General features: G+C 41.7%; 1 protein-coding gene across 3 annotated transcripts in view; it reads right to left on the bottom strand.

The window, feature by feature from the left end:
* SLC4A10 (solute carrier family 4 member 10) overlaps nucleotides 1–23,633 on the bottom strand; it is a 272,821-nt gene that overhangs the window by 201,199 nt on the left and 47,989 nt on the right. For 2 of the 3 annotated variants that reach the window (XM_073305620.1, XM_073305621.1), the window contains exon 1: nucleotides 4,710–5,201. The exons of the other annotated variant lie outside the window; for it this stretch is intronic. In XM_073305620.1, the coding sequence (XP_073161721.1) occupies nucleotides 4,710–4,790 (81 nt within the window). In that variant the 5' untranslated portion in view covers nucleotides 4,791–5,201. Of the gene's footprint in view, nucleotides 1–4,709; nucleotides 5,202–23,633 lie in introns of those variants that run through there. 3 annotated transcript variants of the gene reach the window in all.

Raw genomic sequence — 23,633 nt, 5'->3', positions numbered from 1 at the left:
CACAACTGAAACGTGAAGAACCCAAGTCCTCCTGCTCTTCTGCCTTAACTACAAGGGTATCTTTCTTCCATTCATATGACGTAGAGCCTGCTTTTGTTCAAGTAACTGATGAGGCATACCTGTCTGTGGAATTTAGAGGTATTCAACAGATGCTCCATACTACACTGGATTTGGGCCTACAGTGAGGACTTCACAGCCTGCTATAGTGTTTGTTGTGGTATGCCTGTTACGCTGAGCTAAACATAACCAGCTGCTTGCACAGGAAACATTCACAGGTGCTGTATTCTGTTGCAATAGTGTCTGATGACCTTTCTGAGTGGTGCTGGTGACCATAAGATGAAAGGGTGGATACTGCCATGGTACTAATTCTCCCCGGGGCACCATCCATGGAACTGAAAAAACTCAGAGGAGTGGAACATCCCACCCACAGCAGGAGAGCTGAGTGAATTCTGCATTGATGACTCCCCACACAGGACTACCTCTCACATGGATGGTGTGAAGATACTGATACCTACATTTGCTAGAGTTGAGAGGATTCAGGAGTTAGTAGGAGAGTGTTTCACCTCCTGAAGGACAGAACAGGAATCTGTGCAGTAGGTAAAGGTGCTGATAGAGTCCATTATGAAGACAGGTAAAATTGCTGGTCCAGCTCAGTACAGTTTATAGTAGGCTCATTTGGACAAGGGGACGGGACAAGCATCTCCTGGGGGGAGTGGTGAAGACAGGTGTCCTTCAGGAGAGAGGAAGCTGATCAAGCGAGAGACTGAGACTCCCTAGTCAGCAAGTTTGCAAGGGGAAGAATACAGAGCTGAACAGTGGAAGTCAGGGGCCAAGCAGTTGCTCTGATGATTGAGGAGAAGGTGAACACCTCATTCAACAGGATGAGAGCCCAGTGGGGTGGGTCAGGCCCAGGAGGGGCTTGAGTGCCTCCAATTCAGTCCTAAAGGAGCTTATGCCTTCTAGTTTCAAGTTTTGCGGTTTGCAGAACTCAGCCAGGAGTTCCCTTTCACCCTAGTGATGTCCCACCATTACCAAAAATCTGTACTAAGGAGCATGGCTCTCAGAGAGTAAGAAACTGCTGCAATGAAGTGAAAAATGGCAGCTGAGAGAGAGAGAGAGTGTAAGTAAATGGTGAGCTGTAATAATACCGTGCTATTCTCATACAATCTGCCCATTCCACATGATAGCTATTCCTATGAGCATTTGCCCCATGTGTCAATTAAGTGTTTGACCATATTGGCTCCTTTGTCAGTGACAAAGAAGCCAACCTTAAAATGCCCATCTTCAAGTTATGTAAACAGATATGGGTGAAAACTATGCAGTACGTGTTTAAGGATGTGTGCTCTTTCTTGCTGAGAAAGGGAGGAGGAAGGCAATCCTCAGCAAACCTCCAGTTAGGGAACCCTTTCCAGTAGCCACAGCAGACTGGAATAGATAGTACATCACACTGCCTTTACTTCCAGGTAAGAGTTGGGAACTGGTTGTCTCTGCACCAGAATGCCCACTCTTATAGATCTTGCAGGGGCTGAAAGGGGAAGCAAGCAGATTCAACATAGCAAGTTGTGGAGGGATGAGAAGTTAGTAGATAAAGGAAGAGACCGCTCTCTCCCTCAAACCGTTCTGCAAACATTCTACCCTTCTATGGCCATTGAGCATTTCCAAGCATTCATTTATCTTCTGGGACTTGTTCAGTCCAAAAAGCCAAGATAATTTCTACAAGATGATTCCCTTAAAAAAAAAGGCGGGGGGAGGGGAACCGGGGGATCTATAGAACTCAGAATTGTAAACCCTCTGGAGCAGGGACTGTCTTTTTGCTCTGTGTTTGTACAGAGCACAATGGGGTCTTGGTCCATGACTAGCACTCCTATGAGTTCTAGTGTTATAAACAAAATATTAATAGACAGAAAAATCATAATGATTAATAAAATGCATGCATGGCTTGCAGTTGCAGCAGTGTGCCTAGTGGAAGTCATATTGACAAGTGCTCTTTTCTCCTTAGGATAGCATTCTTTAGTTATTGATGTTTGGAACAAGTTCATTGTTTAAAAAAAGTATGGCCATTATAAACGATGGCCCAAATTCTGCTCTTGGTTACATCAATGTAACTCCATTAACTTCAACTAAGCCAAAGTTACACTGGTATATCTGACAGCAGATTTTCACCCTTTATCTTTTCAAGCAAATGTGGCTCCTCTATGTTTAACTATTCAAATCACATTGTAGAGATCCCAAATCTCAAGCCTACATATACACATCTTGCTGCTGTATGTTGTCCCAAAAATGAACTGCTCTTCCTAAATGTACTTCTATGGCTTGTTGCCTTCTGATTCTCCAAGAAAGCACCTTCTTAGCACCTAAACTGCTGGATTGTCTTTGAATGAGACCACAATCTTGAGCACCTATGATCATTAATAATTCCATGGCACTTTTTAAAAGAGGTAGCATGTCAATCCTAGTGTCCTACACAAATTCTAGCTCAAGTAATTACAATCTGCCACTTTATTACCCCTTGCAGATTCAGTTGGATGCAGTATACCCCTTAAATTCATGTATTACATTTTTTAATATTTTATTATTACTTTTACAACCACAGTACCTAGAGCTCCAGCCAAGAGTAGGCCCCATTGTGCTAGGTGCTGTACAAACACATAGTAAGGAGACAGTCTCTGCCCCGAAGAACTAATAGAAATGTTTTCTTTTTCTGATGAAATAGGATCCAGTTCTATGAAAGGGCATGACCCTGCAGTTCTTACTCAGGCAAAACTCCCATCAAGGTGAAAGAGTTTTACCTGAGCAAGGAGGATCATAGGAGCAGGTCCAAAATTATAGGTATATCAACATTTTAAGTTACAGTTGTATAAAAGAACAAAGAAGCTTGGGTGATTTGGTCCCTTTGAGAAGGTCTTGAAAACACTGAAAAGCACCAAAATACCATGAAACCAATACTTTCAGGAATTTCACAGCAATGCCAAGAAACAGAATGTACTCATTGTGACTAATACATTAAAATACTGAAAATAAATTCTAACAGATTAAACAAGTCTTGTAGCAACTGAAGGTATAGTTAAATCATTCCAAAACTACTCAAGCTTAAGAGGATGGCAATCTTCCCTATTATTAATAAGAACATAAGCTGGATAAGTAGACTGGGAAACCTATAAATTATAGTCAGTATCAGTAAGTAGAATATTGTTTAAAATATGTTTTTAATTAAAAATGATGTGACAGCCACTTTAACTGAATCAATTCCCTGCACGTGCTGGAGTTTTAGACCTCTTCTGTGTTCTGCAGCACACATTTCCAATTGACTGTCATTAAACTATGGGGAAATTGGAATATGCTTTTAATTGCAAAATCCAGACCAAAAGAATAATGAAAATGCCTTGTGCATTTTACATATTTACATTTTTGAAACATAAAACAACATTTTAAATCCTAGATCATTTAATCCTGTGCTTTGAGGTCAGGAAATACCTACTATTTCTGCCAAATTGGGCTCCAATTATATGTGAAAACTGTCATGGGCTGAGGGTAAAGCAGGTAACAGGAAGCATTTCACATTACCTTCAACTTTGAGTGTAGCTTTTAAAACATATAACCAAATATGTTTCCATGGAAATATTCTGGGGGGAAAAAGCTAGAATCTGCTAAAATGGGGCTAAATATAATTTGTAAAAATAAACATCTCATAATTTCAAATATAATCTCCTTAAACTGTATACAGGATGCCCAAAATTGAACTCCTTTCCACAACTCTTATCCACCATTTGTAAGGAACACAGCTAAGCTGATTACAGTATTTTCAATTTCATTTTGTGTCCAGCACATAAAAATAGGCTATTATTGCTGCATTAAAAACCTTACATAACGTACCATCCCAGTTGCTTTCATTTACATAGTTAGGCTTTATTATCTGGCTCCACAGTATATTAATAAGCCCAATATTAACACCCTTTCAATAAGGTTGATAATGATTAAAAAATAAAATGCTATAGCATATTAAAGTACATTTTAATTACATTTTGGGAAAATTCTAAATATTTAAATTATTGATCACCTCTGTTTTTCAGGCCATTAGTATAATTATTACTCACCAACGCTAATAATTAGAAGTGAGAGATAGTTTGCCAACTTTTGCTTTCATTTTCAATGAGCTTCTATTCTTAAAACTGACCAGAAATAGAGCAAAAACCTGTTAGTGCAACATAAAGCGAAGATCTCTTCTTGCAGAATAACTCAGACCCATTACACAATGTGATAAACTATTTTAAATAACCTGCCATGGTGAGTAAAACAACTGATTTACAATGTGCTTTCGTAAGAGTGATGTACAGTATTAGTTAACAATTCGGTGTAAAGGTGCCATGGAAAGATAATGCAACATAAAATGCAGTACCATCCTCTTGTTCTATATTTTATGTTATATCAAAAGCTATAACCTCTTTTACCAAGTTTGAACTGGAAAAAATTATATATGTACTAAAATTCATATTTAAAATATAATCAGTACTCTTATGCTAGTCCACTGGCAATTAACTGCATGTTAAATTCCAAAAAATATTTGGTTTGCTTATGTATTAGGTAAATAGTCTATCCTCTAAATCCTGTAGCAAATCCAACAATAAACAGTAACACAAACTAATATAGCCTACCACTGAAAAACAAACACTATGCTAGAAATTAGTACTGTATAAATCATGAGGTCATACCTGATGACTTAGAGACTGGAATGGCTCACCGGTTCCAAGCTGCATGACCTTTCTATTTCCAGAAACCCTCAAAGATTGCATTTCCTATCTTATAAAAGAACATCACATAGTCATCTCTCTCTCAGCATCTTGTAGGCTAGTGAAGAAAGCATCAACAGACGATCTGTCCATCAATAACTGCTGAAGTCATTGCCATCAAGAAATCAGATCTTAAATATAGTTTCCCCTGTGAGATCAAAGGCATCCGGTATTCAAGGAGACTGATACAGCTATATCACTGATGCTGCTAATGCTATCTGAAAACAGTAAGCTTACTGCTTAAAGCAATCCTGCATCATCCAAACAGAGCAAGCCACATCCTTCACCTCTTCACTTGCGTTACTACAAAAACTAGAGTGCCATTATGGATTTTATTTTTATATCTGGTCAGCTAAAGGAGACCGATATTACGCAACCCAGTTCACATTAGCGAACAGCAAATGTGACATATCCAGGTTATGAAATTTTATTTGCATGACCACTTCTCAACAAGCAATATTGCTATCCAGAAGAAGCATCAAAATGTGATCCAAGGGAAAATTACCAGAAAGATCATAAACAATTCAAAAGCAGCAAAGCATTAAATACCTCTGTGGCACTTAAATAGCCTTTTTATATAAAATTTACAAATTGCAGGCTGCATTAAATTAAAAATATTTCTTGCTTAAATAGTTTTTGTGTTTCTTTTCAAGAATTTGCATGCTCACTGCATTGTTCCATGTTAACAGCCCAGAAAACAGCATGCCTTGAAAACATGCCAGTATTATGACAGTAAAAATGTGTTTTGATACCAAACAAAACAATCATTTATCTGGATTTGTTTAGTTCCTATAGACCTTTCAAGACAGCAAGACTTACAATGCCCTTTCAGTAATTTTAAAAAATTCATTGACAATACACCATAGTATTCTAACTATATATTATAATACACATATTTTAGTTATTTTATAGCAGTGCACAGCAGGACAGTTATGAAACAATTACCGATAGATTAACATTAAGACGGATACTGAGTTAGGAACAACGACAAGGACAAAATGTCATTTCTCAGAATTAGGGCTGTCAATTAATCACAATTAACTCATGCCATTAACTCAAAAAAATTAACTGCAATTAAAAAAATTAATCATGATTAATAGAACTGTTAAACAATAGAATACCCATTGAAATTTTTAAAATATTTTGGGTGTTTTTCTACATTTTCAAATATATTGATTTCTATTACAACACAGAATACAAAGTGTACACTGCTCTCTTTATATTATTTTTATTTCAAATATTTGCACTGTAAAAATAATAAACAAAAGAAATAGTATTTTTAAATTCACGTCATACAAGTACTGTAGTGCAATCTCTTTATCATGAAAGAATAACTTACAAATGTAGATTTTTTTTTTTGTTACATAACTACACTCAAAAACAAAACAATGTAAAACTTTACAGCCTACAAGTCCACTCAGTCCTACTTCTCATTCAGCCAATTGGTAAGACAAACAAGTTTGTCTACATTTATGGGTGATATTGCTGACTGCTTCTTATTTACAATGTCACCTGAAAGTGAGAACAGGCATTTGCAGGACACTTTTATAGCTGGCGTTGCAAGGCATTTACGTGCCAGATGCGCTAAAGATTCATATGTCCCTTCATGCTTCAGCCACCATTCCAGAGGACATGCTGCCATGCTGATGATGCTCGTTAAAAAAAATGTGTTAATTAAATTTGTGACTGAACTCCTTGGGGGAGAATTGTATGTCTCCTGTTCTGTATTACACACATCCTGCCATGTATTTCATGTTATAGCAGTCTCGGATGATGACCCAGCACATGTTCGTTTTAAGAACACTTTCACAGCAGATTTGACAACACTCAAAGAAGGTACCAATATGAGATTTCTAAGGATAGATATAGCACTCAACCCAAGGTTTAAGAATCTGAAGTGCCTTCCAAAATACGAGATGGACAAGGTGTAGAAAATGTTTTCAGATGTCTTAAAAGAGCAACACTCCGATGCAGAAACTACTGAACCTGAACCACCAAAAAAGAAAATCAATCTTCTGTTGGTGGTATCTGATTCAGATGATGAAAATGAATATGCATTGGTCCGCTCTGCTTTGGATCATTATCAAGCAGAACCCGTCATCAGCATGGACACATGACTTCTGGAATGGTGGTTGAAGCGTGAAGGGACATATGAATCATTAGGGCATCTGGCACATAAATATCTTGCAATGCCGGCTACAACAGTGCCATGCAAAAGCCTGTTCTCACTTTCAGGTGACATTGTAAACAAGACATGGGCAACATTATCTCCTGCAAATTGTAACCAAACTTGTTTGTCTGAGTGATTGGCTGAAGTAGGACTGAGTGGACTTCTAGGTTCTAAAGTTTTACATTGTTTTATTTTTGAATGCAGTTTTTTTTGTACATAATTCTACTTTTGTAACTTCAACTTTTATTATAAAGAGATTGCACTACACTACTTGTATTAGGTTGTAATAAAAAATAAATATAAAATGAGCACTGTACACTTTGTATTATGTGTTCTAATTGAAATCAATATATTTGAAAATGTAGAAAACATCCAACAATATTTAAATACATGGTATTCTATTATTAACAGTGCAATTAATCACGACTAATTTTTTTAATCATGCAATTAATAGCAATTAATTTTTAATTGCTTGACAGCCCTACTCAGAATTAAAGAGAACATATAACACAGCTGACAAACTGTGAAGTTATCATTTCCTAGCTCGTTCCTGAATTCTAAAGCCACAGAATAATTTAAGTTATTCATGGCATTTGGAAACTACTATTAGTTCATGCAGTTCTTCTGCCTGAAAATACAGGAATATTCCCTCAGAATGTTTTCTAAACATACTGCAATTGGCTACATATTACCAAGTTTTAAATAAATACAACTTGGCTAAATTCATCCCTGATGTAATTCCATTGACTCAAATGGCTTGCATGCCATTGGGCGGAATTTAGCTTCCCATCTTTACCACTAAATAGTAAGAAACTTCAGCCAGAAGTAAATGGTTTCTAAATTAAGTCACCCAAATCCATTCTACTCCATTACTTTAACTGTTTTACTTTTCAGTTACAGTAATTGCTCTTAGCAACTTCCAGTTAATCAGCTTTGGCATGAAGTATTCATATTATGACGGACAACAGCAAAATGGTATCTTCCATGAATACTGCAAGTTTACCTTTAAGGAAGGAATTTTTTTTGTTCTAAACGTTAACTGTTTTATAGCACGCAATGGGCCAGACCCTGGTCCGCATTAAGGCAGCTCCGTACCACTCCCCCAGAATAAAGTAGTACTAAAGGTAGCATCACTGGCCACAAAAGGACCATATAGGGATCCTTATGAGACTTACTATTGCAGGTCCTATGCTTTGTGAAGATGGGGCAGGGGGCATGGCTATCGAAGGGGCTTATCTGATATGGCCCTATGTCTTGAGATCCCTGGCTGCTATAACAGCCACTGACAACTGGTGCAACTTAGGGGAGCCTCGAGGCTGCTCTAAACTGCACTAGTAGACCAGATCAGGCCAAGACTGGTGAAGTGCAAAGTGGCTTAAAACAATACCACCTCTTCCTCAACCGCCACTGGGTATGTCTGCACTGCAATTAAAAACCCATGGCTGGCCCATGCCAGCTGACTTAGGTTTCTAGGGCTCGGGCTAAAAGGCCACTTAATTGAGATGTAGACATTTGGACTTCGGGTGGAGTTTGGGCTCTAGGAACCTGCGAGGAAGGAGAGTCCCAGAGCCCAGCCTGGAGCCCAAGCCGAAATGTCTACACTGCAGTTAAACAGACCCTTAGCCCAAGTCCCAGGTGCCCAAGTCAGCTCACACAGGCCAGCCGTGGGTGTCTACTTGCAGTGTAGACATATCCATTGAGCCTTGCCAAGCGTTCCTTGGCTACAGCTCAGTTTCTGATCCTATGTATGTATATTATGAATATAGTGTTAAAAACACTATTTGGATTCTCAGTAATGAGGATTTCATTTTAAGTATAACTAAGATTACGGAAACAGGACATTTGTAAAGTTCTTACAAAATAATATAGAATTCACTTTCAACCAAATCAGTCCACTAGAACTGTGGCAAATGGGATATATTAAAATATTCAAAGAGATGAAGAGGATTATTTTGGCAGGATGACTTGCAACACAATGTGAACAGAACAACAACTCTTCTTTACTTGATATAAAATGTGAACACATTCTCAGCACAGAATCGTTTGAGTCAAGGGAAAACATCTCACCCTTTTTATAACACAATGCAGCATTACGAGATCATACAATCAGCTGCTGCCATTTACAAATTTACTGCTGCACAAATATCATATTGAGACCGATGGCTGCATAGGCACATGTAAGAGAATATAACAGATCTTTTCATGTACATAATCCACTGACATGACCCTCTAAAATTCAGCAAGCTTCTTTCCGATTAATCACTGAGACTGGGAGACAACAGAGACTGTGCAAAGAAGGATAACTTCTCCTCACCCCCCTCGCTGGCTTATGATGAAAATGGCTCAGTAGACTGTGACCCTTGTCTCTAGAGAGAGAAGGGTTATGTGGAGGGTCACAGTGAGCCTCTGAGGCTAGCAAAATCTGCCAGGAAACGTGGGTCACACGGAGGCAAGGACAGAGCTTTGTCACAACTGGTGTGAGAAGTGGGATTTCATTCACAGCGTGACAGAAGAAAGAGGTTTAAAAAAAAAGTGCACTGGGGTTTTGGGTTTTGTTTTTTTGTTTATTTGTTTGCTTTGTACCACAATGGAGGAGGTGGTAAGAGCTCTGGTACAAGCCACGGCAGCCCAGCAGGAGGCCACCCGGGTTCAGGCAATGGCACAACAGGAGTCTATGTGGCTACACCAGGAAACCAATCAATTATTGGTGAGCCAGGCAACCCAAGATCGTGCCCTCTTGAGAAAGGTGATGGACCAGCTGAAGATCCTCACCACCCAGGCCCGGGGGTCCGACAGGACGCGAACCCTGAGGGCCACTGGTTGTCTGCCAAAGATGATGTTGGGAGATGACATAGAGGCATATCTCCTCTCATTCGAAAGGACTGCTCAGCGTAAGGTGTGGCCCCAGGAGCAGTGGGCCAGCATTCTCGCCCCTTTTTTGTGTGGAGAGGCCCAGAAGGCCTACTTTGACTTGCCTGCCACGGATGCCACTGACTATACCCGTCTGAAGGCAGAGATCCTAGCACGATCAGGGGTAACGGCAGCGGTAAGGGCCCAGAGGTTCCATGAGTGGAAATACCAGGAGAACAAACCCCTGAGGTCCCAGCTATTCAACCTCATACACCTCGCATGGAAGTGGTTACAGCCCGAGGTGTGCAGCCCGGAGGAGATTTTGGAGACCCTGGTCATAGACCATTACGTGCGGGGACTGCCACCAGATCTCCGCAAATGGGTAGGCCAGAACAATCCGTCCACGTACGATGAGATGATCACGCTGGTAGAAAGACGGATGACAGCCAGGGAACTGACCCGACTACCCAAGGAAGGCCCCTTTCAAAGCAAGCACCCGACCCCAACCCTGGAAGGTTGGGCAGCCAAACCCCCGGGGAGTCCTAGGTGGAAGAAGGCGGGGGGCCAAAAAGCAGCGGGGACCCCAGAAAAAAGGGATTGGCCTGAGTGGGGGAAACCCTGGGACTAAACCCCCTAACCCCTTGGATAGGGGAGTGATTAAAAGCAATTATAGATGTTATACATGTGGAGAGTGGAGACACATAGCAGCACAGTGTCCCAGCACCGAGGAGCCTATGCAATGTAACTTGGGGGATTGGGAGGTCCCATGCTCCCTCATCCACCTTGTGGGGGTCGCATTAGCCCCGCATAATTACACCAGGCCAGTAAGGATAAATGGAGCAGAGACTACAGCGCTTGTGGACTCTGGGCGTGCTATCACCCTCATATCAGGTAAGCTGGTAAAAAGTAGTCATCTGCTACAAGCCAAACGCATAGCAGTGACGTGCATGCATGGGGCCGTGAGCCATTACCCCACCATCCCAGTGGAGATAGAGGTTCAGGAAAACCCCATTGAGTGACCGTGGGCGTAGTTCCTAAACTCCCATATCCTGTAGTAATTGGGAGGGACTATCCAGGGTTCGATAATTTACTCCCCCCCGGAGAGGCTGGAGGGAGGCGGGATCCTGAGGATGTCAACCCCCGATGTTTGCTAAGATTTCTCAGGATCTGTTCTCAGCCTCCCAAAAGACCCGGAAGACAAAAGAAAGAGAGGAAGGCCGCAAAGGCCTTGGGAACCCGGATCCTGACCCAGGGCCAGAAGACCTCCCTAGGAGGCAGATGGACACGAGCAGCCAACAGAGAATTTCCACCACAGAAGGTGAGCCAGAGGCTGCCCCCAGCCATGATGGCAGCAAGCCGTTGGAAGATGCAGAAGCCAGCCCCTGGGAGCTTGGGCAGGTTAGTTCCGGGAGAGAGATTTTTGGGCGGGACCAGGCAGAGGGCCCCAGATATGATAATGCCAGGAAAGAGGTGGCCGAGATCGATGGGATACCCGTGGATGGGAAGGTCCGGGGTCCCAGACCTTATTTTATAGTGAAGAAAGATCTCCTGTACCGTGTGGTGCAAATGCAGGAGCAAGAGATACAACTCCTGGTGCCACGAAAACATCAAAAAGCCATATTGAGTCTCGCCCACAGTCCCCTGTTTGGAGGACACCTAGGGGTAGAGAAAACCCAGGCACGGATCCTGCGGAGGATCTTCTGCAAAGGAGTACATGAAGATGTCCGGCGATACTGCACCTCTTGTCCGGAGTGTCAATTACATAGCCCTCACCCGCACTTGCGGGCTCCTTTGATACCTCTTTCAATAATAGAGGTTCCTTTCGAATGAATAGCCATGTATCTGGTAGGACCCCTAGGGAAGACAGCTCGGGGCCACCAGCCTGTGCTTGTTGTACTGGGACTATGCAACCCGGTACCCGGCAGCTGTTCCCCTGCGCAACACAGCTTCCAAGGAAATAGCTAAGGAGCTAGTACAAATCTTTGCCTGGATTGGGCTACCCAAGGAGATATTGACTGATCAAGGGACACCTTTCATGTCCAAGTTGTTGAAAGACCTCTGTTCACTGTTCCATGTACAAGCCCTACGGACCTCTGTATACCACCCGCAAACAGATGGCCTTGTGGAAAGGTTCAATAGGACCCTCAAGGCCATGATCAGGAAAGTGGTGAGCTGGGATGGGAAAGATTGGGATACCCTATTGCCTTACCTCATGTTCGCCATCTGGGAGGTTCCGCAAGCCTCCACAGGTTTCTCTCTATTCGAACTACTATATGGGCGCCACCCTCGGGGCATATTGGAATTAGCCAGAGAAGCCTGGGAAGAGGAGCCAAATCCCAGAAGGAACATAGTCGAGCATGTACTGCAGATGAGAGATCGGATAGCCCAAGTTACGCCCATTGTACGGAAACACTTGGAGAGAGTACAGGAGACCCAATGAACCCATTATAACCACCAAGCGAAGTTTCAACGGTTCCAACCAGGGGATCGAGTGATGGTACTGGTGCCCACAGCAGAAAGTAAACTGTTGGCCCAGTGGCAGGGACCCTACGAAATAATCGAAGCCATGGGAGAGGTGAACTATAAGGTGCGGCAGCCAGGCCGCCGGAAATCGGAGCAAATTTACCACATCAATCTTCTAAAACCTTGGCACGATAGAGAGGCATGCTTAGTCATGCAGGAGACCCTTCCCCAGGAGGATAACTTACACGAGCAAGTGAGGATATCATCCGACTTGACGCCGATCCAAAAGATCAAGGCAGCTGACATGATTAATCACACCCGAGATGTGTTCTCTACAAAACCAGGGTGGACAACTGAAACCTATCACCATATCCTCACGATCCCTGGAGCCAAGGTAACATTGAGACCGTACCGAATCCCAGCAGCCAAAAGAGAAGAAATCAAGGCTGAAGTAAAGAAAATGTTAGAATTAGGGGTTATTGAAGAATCTTACAGTCAGTGGTCCAGTCCAATTGTTCTAGTGCCTAAACCTGACGGTACCATGAGATTCTGTAATGACTTTCGCCGACTGAATGAAATATCCCAGTTTGATGCATACCCCGTACCACGCATCGACGAACTGGTTGACCAACTGGGTAGTGCCCGATTCTTGACTACACTGGATCTGACAAAAGGGTACTGGCAGATTCCTCTGACCAAAGAAGCTAAAGAAAAGACCGCATTCTCCACCCCGGATAGGCTATTCCAGTACACCGTCCTCCCTTTTGGGCTACATGGGGCCCCAGCCACATTCCAGCGCCTCATGGATAAGCTGCTGCGCCCCCCATACTAGTTATGCAGCTGCATACCTAGATAATGTCATCATCCATACGCCAGACTGGGGAATCCACTTGGAGAAAGTTGAGGCAGTACCGCGCACCTTAAGGCGGGCTGGCCTCACTGCTAATCCCGCTAAATGTGCCATAGGGCTAGCAGAGGCTAGGTACCTGGGATATATTGTGGGAAGGGGCATAGTGAAGCCCCAAACAAATAAGCTAGAGGCAATTCAAAACTGGCCCCGGCCGACCCAAAAGAAGCAGGTCTGTGCATTCCTAGGCGTGGTAGGCTACTACCGACGTTTTATTCCCCACTTCGCCACTAGTGCAAGTCCCCTAACAGACCTGGTGAAGGCCCGAGGTCCAGAAATGGTAAAGTGGACCGACGCAGCAGAGGGGGCATTTACAGACCTTTGGATGGCCCTCTGTAATGACCCCATACTTTAACAGGGAATTTATTTTACAAACAGACGCTTCCGAGGTGGGCTTGGGGGCAGTTCTGTCGCAAATGGTGGGAGAAGAGGAACACCCGATCCTTTACCTAAGCAGAAAGCTTCTCCCAAGAGAACAGAAATACGCAGTAGTCGAGAGAGAATGCCTTGCTGTCAAATGGGCTATGGAGACATTGCGTTATTACCTCTTAGGCCGGCGATTTACTCTTGTGATGGACCATGCACCCCTCCAGTGGATGCAGCGGAATAAGGAAAAGAATGCAAGGGTCACCAGGTGGTTCTTATCCCTCCAACCATTCCAGTTCCACATACGGCACAGGGCTGGATGCCACAATGGCAATGCTGATGGTCTGTCACGAGCATATTGCCTGGTGTCCCAAGTTGCCCAACTCTATGGTGTTGAGCAGAGGAGGGGGATATGCGACGGGGCAAGGCCAGATGGCTATAGAAAAGTAGTGGGAGATAGATATATTAGCTCCAGGCTAAACAAATCCCTGGTACCAGGATAAGTGAAATGGAAGCTGCTCCAGGTCAATTAGGACACCTGGGGCCAATTCAGAACTTTCCAGAAGGCAGGGAGAATGCTAGGTTGATTGGGACACCTGAAGCCAATCAGGGGCTGGCTGAAACTAGTTAAAAGCCTCCCAGCCAGTCAGGTGGGTGTGCATGTCAGGAGCTGTGGAAGGAAGTTATGCTGTTGGAGAGGCTGAGTAGTACACACCATATCAGGCATAAGGAAGGAAGCCCTGAGGTAAGGGTGAAGTGGAGCTTGAGGAAGTGAGGGCTGCTGTGGGGGAAGTAGCCCAGGGAATTGTACACGTCATGTTCCTAAAAGGTCAGCTACCATAGCTGATATTAGTAGGGTCCCTGGGCTGGAGCCTGGAGTAGAAGGTTGGTCTGGACTCCCTGCCCTTTGCCCCCTGATTAATCACTGAGACTGGGAGATGACAGAGACTGTGCAAGGAAGGATAACTTCTCCTCACCTCCCTCGCTGGCTTATGATGAAAATGGCTCAGTAGGCTGTGACCCTTGTCTCAAAAGAAAGAAAGGTTATGTGGAGGGTAACAGTGAGCCTCTGAGGCTAGTGAAATCTGCCAGGAAACGCGGGACACATGGAGGCAAGGACAGAGCTTTGTCACAAGAGCTATATCATTATTTTGAAAGATGAAAATACAAAGTTTAGCATGATAAGCACTAATGCAAGAACTGTTGTTTACAGTGTCTGTCCACAAGGAGTAAATAACCTCTCCCCTTTCCTTGCCAACTGGCCACTAGAAGGAGCAAAAAGCTAACTGGGGACAAGCAGAGAGATTCTTTCCTGAATTGTTTGCCAACATCAATCTCTGCACAAATTGTAAAAACAGTCAAAAGTATATATTTCATTTTGAATAATATCCAGTTACTGACACCTTTACCCATAAGATGTTCAGTTTTCTTCTCTATGACAATATAATTACTATTTTGTAAATCTAGTAGCAAATAATTTTAGCTGTTTCATTTTATAATGTTACAATGTACTGCATAGTATATGCAGTGTGTATAATATCATCTTATACAGTGGAGATCATTTTGCATTAAAAGACCTTGAAGTCAATGGAGCTACATCATCTTACACCAGCTAAGGATGGTCCACAGTATAGTTTGTGTGTCTACCATTTTCCTTCTACACACAAAAATTGCAAATCCAGATTTTCCTGTGGCTTTTATCATTTGTCAGTATTCAGTGAGGCCTAGAGGCCTTGGCATGAGCTGGTACCTGATCTGTCAGAGTCACAATGGGTTTCACAGAAACTTGCTAGAACAATTATAATCAATGGGACATGGTAATACCAGGGTACAAAATATACAGGAATGACAAAGTAGGTCACACTGGTGCTGGGGACAGTAAATGTGAAAGAAAGAATAGAGTCAAATATAGTAAAAACTTTAAATGAATCAAACAGTACCATAGAATATTTCTGGTAGAAATTCCACGCTTGAATAATAAATGTATTGTAGTAGGATCCTACTGACCACCTGAGTAGGATGGTGACAGTGATTGTGAAATGCTCCAGTAGGCTAGAGAGGCTACAAAAACAGAAAACCCAATAACTATGAAGAAGAAAAAGGTGAAGATGGGCTCCCAGAGTTTTTATTGGGCTTGTTCCTGCATAGTGCTGTGCATTTAAATGAGAAGCACCAGAATGGTCTAAGAGACTTTCTTGTTAGGAATGAGGAGTTGTAATCCTGATCCAATAAAATATAAGCTGCACTGCACTGGTCCAGCACAAGACTGATACTGGGGAAAACCAACTCATTAAACAGCCACCTCACCATTGCCCAACAACAAAGAGGGAACAAGGCCTTACAGAGCATTGAGGAAATGCATAGGGAGGCATAATTGGGCCTTCAACCAGTCCTGAGGCCTCAGCCAAAGAAAGAAAGGTGGCAGCACCATATTCTGTGTGGACTATAGAAAATTAAATGAAGTCACTTGCAATTCTTATCCATTACCACAAATAAATGATACTCTGGATGATGCAGTAGGTTCACTCTAGTTTTCCCGCCCAGAATCTGTTGGGACAATTGGGCCTACAAATTTACCCTAACTGCAAGTGCAACTGAAAAAAGTGAAAGTTAATAACCTACAATAACAAATGGTGATGGGAAAAGGGGCAACAGTGAGACAGAAAAAGATTGAACTGGTCCAAACAAAAAGGCCTACTGAGATAACACAAGGACTCTGTTAAAATCATGCCTGTTAAACAACAAAAAAGGGTGGGACTGGAAGTTAATTAATCAAAATTGGTGTGTTGGAAATTAGGCCTAATTAGGACAAAATAACAAGGGGGTGGGCTATTCCACCCACCGCTTCCCTTTTGGGGTTGTCAAACATAGACTTTGGGCGGGGGAAAGGCCAACTGAAAGATGAGAGAAGGGAAAAGAGTGAGCTTCACCATCATGGCTGCCAACCACTCTGTCTCCTGGGACCCTGGACCTTCGTCACCCTAATCCTGAGGGATGCCCACACCAGACTGGGCCAGAGAGAGAGGGAGCCAGATGACATCACCACCTCCACCAGCTTTAGTTAAATCCCAAATACCACCTGAGATGTGAGACTGTCACACATCCCAGGGTGTCCTGTTCCTTCCCCACCTGATTTCTTCTCTTTCCTATGCCTCTCCTGTTGCCTTGTATGTAATAAGTGTCTGCCTTAGCTGGCCAAAACTGTATATTCTGCAACACGGCGGTAAGCCTGTGACCAGGAATAGGCAGTAAAAAGCAATTCTCTAAGCAGCCCAACACTGATATGAGTTTGCCAGTCTCAGAGTGACTGATAAGACCATGTTTTGTGCCTGGTTCCGCCCCCCCAGCAGATGAGTCTCATTTTTAACTTAACACCAGAAACAGAAGCTGCATTTTCCATTTTGCCTGTTCTTTTCTCTCTCCTTTTGTGGTTTTTTTTTTTCATTTCGTCTTTCAGAAAACAGAACTTCAACAACAGCAGCAATACCAACAAGCTCCAGCCCACCTCAGCTAACAACTCTTTTTCCTCCCACGAGAGAGCAGTTAATACCATCTAAGGAACTGTCAGATTCCCCTTCTAAAGATTCTCTTCAGCTAAAAGGAAAGGGAACAAGGGATGTTAAAATGAAAAACCTTAAGAACATAAGAACCACCATACTGGGTCAGACCAAAGGTCCGTCAAGCCCAGTATTCTGTCCTCTGACAGTGGCCAATGGCAGTGTCCCAAAGGGAATGAACCAACAGGTTATCATCAAGTGATCCATGCCCTGTCACCCAATCCCAGTTTCTGGCAAACAGAGGCTAGGGATACCATCCCTGCCCATCCTGGCTAATAGCCATTGATGGACCTATCTTCCATGAATCTATCTAGCTCCCTTTTGAACCCTGTTATAGTATTTGCCTTCACAACATCCTTTGGCAAGGAGTTCCAGTGCATTGTGTGAAAAAATACTTTGTGTTCGTTTTAAACCTGCTACCTATTAATTTCATTTGGTGGCCACTGGCTCTTGCATTATGAGGAGTAAATAACACTCCCTTATTTACTTTTTCTCTGCTACTCATGATTTTATAGACCTCTATCATATCCCCCTTAGTCGCCTCTTTTTCAAGCTGAAAAGTCCGTGTCTTATTAATCTCTCCTCATATGGAAGCCGTTCCATACCCCTAATCATTTTTGTTGCTTTTTTCTGAACCTTTTCCAATTCCAATATATCGTTTTTGAGATGGGGCGATCACATCTGCACACAGTATTCAAGGTGTGGGTGTACCATGGATTTATGTAGAGGCAATATGATATTTTCAGTCTTATTATCTGTCCCTTTCTTGATGATTCCCAACATTCTGTTCCCTTTGCTGACTGCCACTGCACATTGAGTGGATGATTTCAGAGAACTATTCACAATGACTCTAAGATCTCTTTCTTGCGTGGTAACAGCTAATTTAGACCCCATCATTGTATATGTATAGTTAGGATTATGTTTTCCAATGTGCATTACTTTTCATTTATCAACATTAAATTTCATCTGCCATTTTGTTGCCCACTCACCCAGTTTTGTGAGATCCTTCTGTAGCTCTCCACAGTCTGCCTGGGACTTAACTATCTTGAGTAGTTTTGTATCATCTGCAAATTTTGCCACCTCACTGTTTACCCCTTTTTCCAAATTGTTTATGAATATGTTAAATAGGACTGGGCCCAGTACAGATCCCTGGGGGACACCACTATTTACCTCTCTCCATTCTGAAAACTGACCATTTATTCCTACCCCTCATTTCCTATATTTTAACCAGTTACCAATCCATGAGAGAACCTTCCCTCTTATCCCATGACTGCTTATTTTGCTTAAGAGCCTTTGGTGAGGGACCTTTTCAAAGGCTTTCTGAAAATCTAAGTACACTATATCCACTGGATCTCCTTTGTCCGCACGCTTGTTGACCCCCTCAAAGAATTCTAGTAGATTGGTGAGGCATGATTTCCCTTTACAAAACCCATGTTGACTATTTCCCAACAAATTATGTTCATCTATGTGTCTGACAATTTTGTTCTTTATGATAGTTTCAACCAATTTGCCCAGTACTGAAGTGAGGCTTACTGGCCTGTAGTTGCCAGGGTCACATCTGGAGCCCTTTTTAAAATTGGCATCACATTAGCTATCCTCCAGTCATTTGGTACAGAAGCTGATTTAAATGATAGGTTACAGATGACAATTAGTAGTCCTGCAATTTCACATTTGAGTTCCTTCAGAACTCTTGGGTGAATACCATCAGGTCCTGGAGACTTATTACTGTTTAGTTTATCAATTTGTCCCAAAACCTCCTCTAATGACACCTCAATTTGTGACAGTTCCTCAGATTGGTCACCCAAAAAGAATGGCTCAAGTTTGGGAATCTCTCTCACAACCTCAACAGTGAAGACCGATGCAAAGAATTCATTTAGTTTCTCTGCAATGGCCTTATAGTCTTTGAGTGCTCCTTTAGCATCTCGATGGTCCAGTGGCTTCTGATGTATTAAAAAAAAATTGCTATTACTTTTGGAGTCTTTGGCTAGCTGTTCTTCAAATTCTTTTTTGGTCTTTCTCATTATATTTTACATTTAATTTGCCAGAGTTTATGCTCTTTTCTATTTTCCTCATTAGGATTTATGTTCCACTTTTTAAGGGATGCCCTTTTGCCTCTCACTGCTTCTTTTACTTTGTTGTTTAACCACAGTGGCTCTTTTTTGGTTCTCTTACTATGTTTTTTAAATTGGGGTATACATTTAAGTTGAGCCTCTATTATGGTGTCTTTAAAAATTTTCCATGCAGCTTGCAGGGATTTTACTTTTGGTACTGTACCTTTTAATTTGTTTCACTAACCTCATCATTTTTGTGTAGTTCCCCTTTCTGAAATTAAATGCTACAGTGTTGGGCCGCTGTGGAGTTTTCCCCACCACAGGGATGTTAAATTTAATTATATTATGGTCACTATTACCAAGCGGTCCAGCTATATTCATCTCTTGGACCTTATCCTGTGCTCCACTTAGATCTTTAAATCAAGAATTGCCTCTCCTCTTGTGGGTTCCAGGACTAGCTGCTCCAAGAAGCAGTCATTTAAAGTGTCAAGAAACTTTCTCTCAGCATCCCTTCCTGAGGTGATATGTACCCAGTCAATATGGCGATAGTTGACATTCCCCATTATTATTATTGAGTTTTTTATTTTAATAGCCTCTCTAATCTCCCTGAGCATTTTGGAGTCCCTAAGTGAGCTGTAGCTCACGAAAGCTTATGCTCAAATAAATTTGTTAGTCTCTAAGGCGCCACAAGTACTCCTGTTCTTTTTGCTGATACAGACTAACACAGCTGTGACTCTAACACCTTACTGTACATTTTAAATGCTTCAATGGTTTTTCCCTTCTCTTCTGTATCTGTAATAAGGGTTAAAAAATTAATAGTGTATTTGTCACAGTACTATACAGACTAAGGTCTCTGTAGATCAAAGCCTGAACCTTGTTTAAATCTAATGTTGAACAGTTACAAGGTCATGTTAAAACTTCTGACTCTTTTTGCCCATTTATTCCATCTAAATTGCTACAATAAATCTTAAAAGTGGGTATTGGCAAGTGGAAGTGGATCCAAAGGACAGGTAAAGGGCAAGGCCAGTGGCAATTTAAAGAGACAGATTTCAGCTTGCGCAATCACTAGCCACATTTGAGAGGCTAATGGAGAGGGGGAAGACAATGAGATCTCTGGCATGTCTATCAGCCTGTTTGTCATACAGTAGAACTCCAGAGTTATGAACTGACCCATCAACTACACACCTCATTTGGAATTGGGCAGCAGCAGAGGCCAAAAAACATAAAAACAAAAAAGAAGCAAATACAGTACAGTTAAGCATAAATCTCTAAAACATAAAGGGAAAGCAGCATTAAGTCAATGTTCAGTTGTAAACTTTTGAAAGAAGAACCATAATGTTTTGTTCAGACTTACAAACATTTTAGAGTTATGAATAACCTCCAAAGTGTTTATAACTCTGAGGTTCTACTGTACCTAGACAAAATTCCAGTGCATGCTAACATCTCTGAACAATAACTGAAGTGTTTACAAATTGTCTGTGATAAACTCCAGGCTGCCAATCTGAAGTTAAACCCCAAAAATGTGAGTTGCTTAAAAAAAAAATGGAGGTGAAATTTACCTTGTGCAATTCCCACTGACCAAAAGAAAACTGAAGCTGCACAGAACTGGCCAACTCCCCAGACACTCAGCAGTGAAGAATTTTGTATGATGTTGCTCCTGTTACAGAAGGGTTATTTATGGATTTGCCAAAACATTGCATAGGTTGAATGAGGAATGGAATCCATTTCAGTCATTAGCAGAGTGTGATTCAGCATTTTTAGAGCAGATAGAGCCTCTTGTGGATACCCCTGTCTTGGCCCACCCATGTTTCAAAACCTCTTTCATATTGGTTATAGATGCTAGTGCTTATAGATTGGGGGGGGGGGGGTCATACTGCCACAAGAACACAAGGAACTTGAGAGGGAGGCGTCTTATTACAGCAGAGTCTAAATTCTCCTGAGATAAATTATTACATAGCCCAAGAGGAACTCCTGCCAGTGTTTAGATCTATACACCATTTTCACCACTATTTGTATTGAAGGAAGTTTATGGCCAGAACAGGAACATACTTCACTGTAATGGCTCTTCAGATTCAGGAATCCTGAAGGACAACTTGCAGGTGGATGGAAAAACTGCAGCATTAGGATTTCACAGTCACATACATGCCTGGACACAAACGTGGCAATGCCAGTGCCTTGTCCAGATGGCCTGTTGGGAAGCTAATTGTAAACACTGCCCTAAGCAGCGGATCAAGGAATTGGTTGCAGCTACTCAAAAGGGAGGGTCCTGATATCAGAATAATCACAGAATCATAGAAATGTAGGGCTGGAAGAGACCTAGAGAAATGCAACTGGAAAGTCATTTGACAAACACAGCTATTTTGCAAGGTAGAAACTCTCCCAGAATACTACAGTAAAGCTTTCTGGTCACAGAGAGAAAGCTTGGAGTTTAAAGAGGAAACATTGTACAGGAGATAATAAACGAGCAGGTGATGAATACATGTATCATCTCATTGTAACAGACACATTGAAACAGGATGTTCTTACATTATGATATGACTTTAAAATGGAGTGCACCACTGTTGATGTGCTTGAGCTTCTGCGTGAAAAGAAACAACAAACATTCCTCACGTGCTCATTGAAAAAAGCCTTTTCCAGATGGTTGAAAGGAAATTGGGCAGGGAAGGAAAACTCCAAGGAGATTTGGATGGGAATAAAATCGTTTTGGATTGGTGATGTGAAACTATTCGGTCAGAAAGACACTATGTAAATGGTTAATTGTATGATTTGTAATATATTAAATCATTTATTTTCTTTTCTGCCTGGGATGGGTCTAGAGTATCATGATTTTAGACTCCATCAGAAGATGGGCCAATCTAGAACAGGGATGTCTTATGGGTTGGGTTAAACCTCACTGAAACTAGTTAGTAACCGCCCCCTTTCATTCAGGATAAGAAGAGCAATTGAGCATCTTTATGGAATATATATTCCATAAAGATGCTCAAAATAGATATGAAATAGGGACTTCCACCCTAAACAAGCCACATTAAGGCTGAAGTAAGATCTTGCCATGCAGCCCAAAGGGTGTTCCTCTGTGATATGATAAACCCGGGGTGGGAAGGATTGATTGGATATTTCTATCTGGATTTCTCTGCGCAAAAGTGGAAGTGTTTAGGTGAATATTTAAATTTAATACATCTTGGTAAAAGGTTATAATATTTCTGAACTTACATGTTTATGTTCTATCAAAAAGATAGATCTTCAAAGATTCTCATTCAGTCATTAATTCAATGGCTTTAAGCCAGGAGGTCTATTCACCAGGGCTCCAGATAGAAATAATTGTTAGAGAAGGAAACTTGAAGTCAATTTTTTTTAAAGAAACAGAAATAGTTATACATAGAAATGGACTAGAACTAAAACTATGGATCCGAACCCTACAAGCTTGTAGGCTCCTTCAAAGCCTGAATCCAGATTTGGATTCAAATTTTGCAAATCACATACGTTAGCTTTACAATGGGTTGTTCCAAAACCACCAGTTCCAAACACCCACAACCTTGAATTCCATCTCTGGATCTGAATTTTGTGTCATATACCATGCTCTAATAATCATGAACATCATCCAGAACATTTCTTTACATGTTATTCACATTTTTACAAAGCAGTGAAAAGATTAGTACAGAAGGGACTAAAATCATGTTCTTTCTAGTACTTTATCTTCAAAAACAGCTTCAAGATCATCCCTAAATGGTTTGACATATGAGGGATGACCTCCGTCTCTGTGACATGTTGCCATTGTTAGGAGATGTTCAGACTGGACCTCCACCTCAATATAAATGAGAAGGAACTGATGGCCAGGCATTCTTTTTTGAGGTGCTTCCTTGATCTGACAGAATCTAGCTTTATTAACCTTCAGAGCATGTTGCAAAGCCTGTCTTTTCCCCCTGCTTTTCTCAGGCTGTTGAGGAGGGCATGGGCTGAGGTGGAGATAGTTGTTGGCAGTCCTTTGTTTATGCTGTGATTTTTAATTTATGGATGGCCTTCTACAGCTGTATTTTAAGAACATGAATAGATAATAAAAATAATTATGAAATCCCTTCCTCACAATAAGTAGTTTCCCCAAGTACCTACTCAATTATAATCTTTAGAAAGGGTCTTGTATTGAAATTATATGTTCTCCATAATCACTTATAACATACACATTCAAAAATAATTATATTATGTTTAAATATTCTATACTTATGTTCAGGCTTTGAAGATAGCAAAGTTTGGCTTTCTGGTTGGCTTAGCAATCACTTTTTTTAAGCATCTCAACAGTTTTCTGCCTGTGCCCCTTGCCAATAAAAGAATTTGCTTCAAATAATTAACAACTTTCCAAGGACATAGCCAAAATTGTTGGCTAGTGACTACATTTGAGCCATTGTCCCAGAAGAGTCAGTATAAGACACATCAGTGGTAAGAGACATGGCAAAGTTGAGTTTTGACAATATGAATTTGAAAGCATTT

The sequence above is a fragment of the Lepidochelys kempii genome, chromosome 11 (assembly GCF_965140265.1).
Source record: "Lepidochelys kempii isolate rLepKem1 chromosome 11, rLepKem1.hap2, whole genome shotgun sequence".
Lineage (NCBI taxonomy): Eukaryota > Metazoa > Chordata > Testudines > Cheloniidae > Lepidochelys > Lepidochelys kempii.
Note: the sequence above shows the minus strand (reverse complement) of the source record. Positions and strands in the feature narration are given on the sequence as shown.